General features: G+C 49.1%; 1 protein-coding gene across 1 annotated transcript; it reads right to left on the reverse strand.

The window, feature by feature from the left end:
• Nucleotides 1–401: 401 nt before the first annotated feature.
• On the reverse strand, nt 402–2,939 carry LOC123182095 (phospholipase A1-II 7). The gene is made up of 2 exons (XM_044594558.1): nt 2,147–2,939; nt 402–1,288 (listed from the first exon to the last, which is right to left on the reverse strand). Exons 1-2 carry the CDS (start codon nt 2,849–2,851, stop codon nt 692–694), a joined length of 1,302 nt encoding a protein of 433 aa, XP_044450493.1. The 5' UTR covers nt 2,852–2,939; the 3' UTR covers nt 402–691.
• Nucleotides 2,940–3,319: the final 380 nt, after the last annotated feature.

The raw sequence follows: 3,319 nt of genomic DNA on the forward strand, positions 1-3,319 counted from the left end.
TCTTCATCAAATAGATGTTTAAAGTATTTCCTTAAATGGTAAAAGTCAAAATGTTGGTCTGTGTTAAACAACCTTGCAATTTTAAAAACTTCAAATTGCCTCACCATGCCTATAAACTCCATAAGGCTCTAGTCATACAAAAATCCACAAGGCAAGACTAAAGCAAGCCCCCTTGGCATGAGATGAATGTGTAAGGAGATTCCTTGTTAAAAGATTTTTCAAATTGGGAGAATTGACTCAACAATCTTCACTAAGAAAGTTAAAATTGTAATCTTGGTGTGCCAAATATGTGTGGATGATATTACCTTTAGATCAACTAACCCCACTTTTAGGTAAACTTATATAAAGCAAGTTTGAGATGTCCATGATGGCCAAGTCGAAGTAATTCCTCAAACTTCAAATAAAGATAACAAAGGAAGGTACCTTCATATTTGAAACCAAATACACATATGTCATGAAGAACACTAAAGGATTTGTCGATGGGAAGTGTTTCACCATATTGATGTGTCACACATACTATATTTTGTATTACCGTCCTTGTGTTTGCATAATAGTGTAAATATGCTAGGAACATTAACAAGCCATAGCTTTTATTTAAGAACCTTCGCAAGGACTAAGACGCCATGAACCGAGTAAGCCACCATGAATCACATCAAGGGATAATGCACCCTCCATGGCCGATGGGAGTAACTCAGATGTGCTTGAAGTCTTGGAGTGTCCATCGTCCATCCTTCCCCTTGACCATGAACTTGTGTTTAGGGACCCACCACTCTGCCGGCACTGGGTGCTCGTTCGTGAGCGCATCGACACCCTTGTTCACCAACGCCACATCACGTTCCACCTCTAGCTTGAACCCTCCAGCGCTGCCTTGTTCCCCAGCCACTCCATGTAGGTAGCACTCGAGATTGTGGAGCGTCAACACCGTGGCCGGCATACGCATATACGGAGAGCGGATTGTTCTTATGGTCAGCTCCACGGCCACATCCACATATCCCAAAGGTGGGTACATGGGCACAATGTCGCCAGCATTCTGCACATGAAGTGCCTTCAGGTCTGGGAATGAGTTGAACGCTGACCTAAAGAAGCGGTCCCCGACATGGGGGCTTGCGAACACAATAGCAGTCACAGGGAACGATTTAGTGGAGCTCTCGGGTTTGTTGGCGCCACTAGACACCAGGTCAACGGCGTTGAGGGTGGCGAGCGATGCACCGAGGCTATGACCGCAAACGGTGATGCTGACCTCCTCGTCCTTGTACAACTCCACAAGCCTCCTGACCTCCTTGAGAACCTGCAGGCATGTGTGTATGTGCGTCAATGGAGGAAACCGGGAGAAAACCATTCCTGAAAATAGTCATGTGTGATATTCTCTAGGTCGCCCAAAAATTAGTTATTTCTGAATTAACAAAGCTGCACGGTAAATACACACAGCCAGCAGGGCATCGCTTTCGCTGAGGCATAAAATTTAACATTTGGATAACGCGCTGCCCGAGTTTTTTAACGCTTTGGCTGGCTCGCGTCACAACTCACAACATCCACTCCTTACTTAAATCAGTGCAGACCATTTTACACTTGTTATCCTTCCAAGCTGACGCGTTCAATCATCGTGGGTGAACGATGGTTTAGCCTCTAAATAATTCATTATTTTGTTCTTTTTTGCGGGTCAATAAGTCATTCTTTACCAAGTGGTCAGCTTGGTTAACTATCAACAAAAAATTGCAAACAATAAGTTCATTCTTTTATGTCCTCAAGATTTAACTTCATATATCTTTCACTCGTGGAACCAAGTTTTTGGGCTCTCTCAGAGAATCTTTCGTGTGATGATTGCCCATCATGTCTTATTTTTCTGGCACATTTTGACATTTTTCCTGTCTGTGTTTTGAACCTTGATAAAAATCTCGAGGAGTTTCTTTTTTCGAATGAAAATCTCTAGCATTTTTTAGTGACATAAATTAACAATAGTTAAACTGACTTGCTGTGTCTAGCTAGATCGTCGCCTTGCCTAGTCAATCGCTTTGCTTCAGTATAGTCAATGACTGTGTTGTCTTTTTATATGATAGAACTGGAGTTATTATAATGGTCGGTTAGATCGATTGGACGTACCAAACGCTCATTTATGAAAACTGCATCACTGTGGCGCGCTACTTACCTGTTCTTTGGCGCTGGTTTTGGTGAACTCGGAGCTCTTGTTGCTTGAAGTGTACACGGACAGGAACCCTCGGTGCACGACGGCAAAGCGGTTCTGGCTCGCCGCGGAGCCCAGAACGGGCGCTGCGGGCACGGGCGTGAAGTCGAGGTCGTTGACCCACTCCAGGTTCTTGATGGTGCCGCGCCACGCCACGACGATGTCGCGCCTCCCGAGCGCGGCGGCGCCCTCGTCCGTGGCCACGGCCACGTACCCCATCCAGTTGGATTCTCGGCTCCAGACGTCCGGCAGCGACGGGAGCGGCAGCAGGAGGAAGGACTCGGGGAGTGGCAGCGACGAGGTGGCGTAGACGAACTTGGTGACCTGGTAGTTGTTGGCGTGGTGGGGCACCCCCACGCCGGCCAGTAGGTCGTCGTGGCCGTAGAAGCACGCGCCGCAGTGCGGGGAGCGCCTCTCCGTGTTGAACCCGTCGTAGGTGGCCTGCACCATCTCGCCGTAGGAGATGATGGTGGCGCGGAGGTGCAGGTCCAGAGGGTCCAGGAGGCCCTTCCACGAGTTCTCACCGTGGAGCTCGCGCCACCTGCTGGCCACGGTGCCGACGATAGGCGCCGCCGCCGACGTCGTGCCGTTGCCGCGCGGTTTCTCTTGGTCGTGCAGCTTGCTGGCTATGTCTCCAACGACTGGCAGTGGGATCGGGAGGAACGACATGGCGCGCGGGCTGGTGGGTGTTAATCCGATGGATCTTCTCGACCGATCGGCTTCGTGGTACTAGTAAGTATGGCTGCTAGCTAGTGTTGTGGCCTCTTTGCTTCAGCTTGGGCGTGTACTTATAGGGAGTTCCCGTGTGAACCATGTGACTTGCTCCAATATTATTTATTTCTTCCCAGTCTTACTGTCAATCATTGTACTACATCCTAAGTTAAGTGGCCATTCCCAGTTTTGCATGATGCTGGAATCACCGGGCTCAAATCAGTTAGTAAGAGCATCTACAACGGACTACCCATAACCTTCCCAAACGCACGGGCGGGCTGCCCGGTCACTGTGCGGACCAGTTTTGACCACCCAACTGGGCTCTTCATATCTGGGCCAAACGCCTGGACTGACCGGCACTCACCATATCCGGCCCATGAGTCAGTGATATGACCGTGGGGAGCGAGGTTGTGTGCCTGGGCAACA

The sequence above is a fragment of the Triticum aestivum genome, chromosome 1D, assembly GCF_018294505.1.
Source record: "Triticum aestivum cultivar Chinese Spring chromosome 1D, IWGSC CS RefSeq v2.1, whole genome shotgun sequence".
Lineage (NCBI taxonomy): Eukaryota > Viridiplantae > Streptophyta > Magnoliopsida > Poales > Poaceae > Triticum > Triticum aestivum.

Excerpts from the sequence above, each read along its gene's own strand:
- LOC123182095 (XM_044594558.1), bottom strand. The coding sequence starts at position 2,851 with ATGTCGTTCCTCCCGATCCCACTGCCAGTCGTTGGAGACATAGCCAGC. Across the intron at positions 1,289-2,146 it reads AAACCAGCGCCAAAGAACAG|GTTCTCAAGGAGGTCAGGAG; the intron begins GTAAGTAGCGCG and ends ACATGCCTGCAG.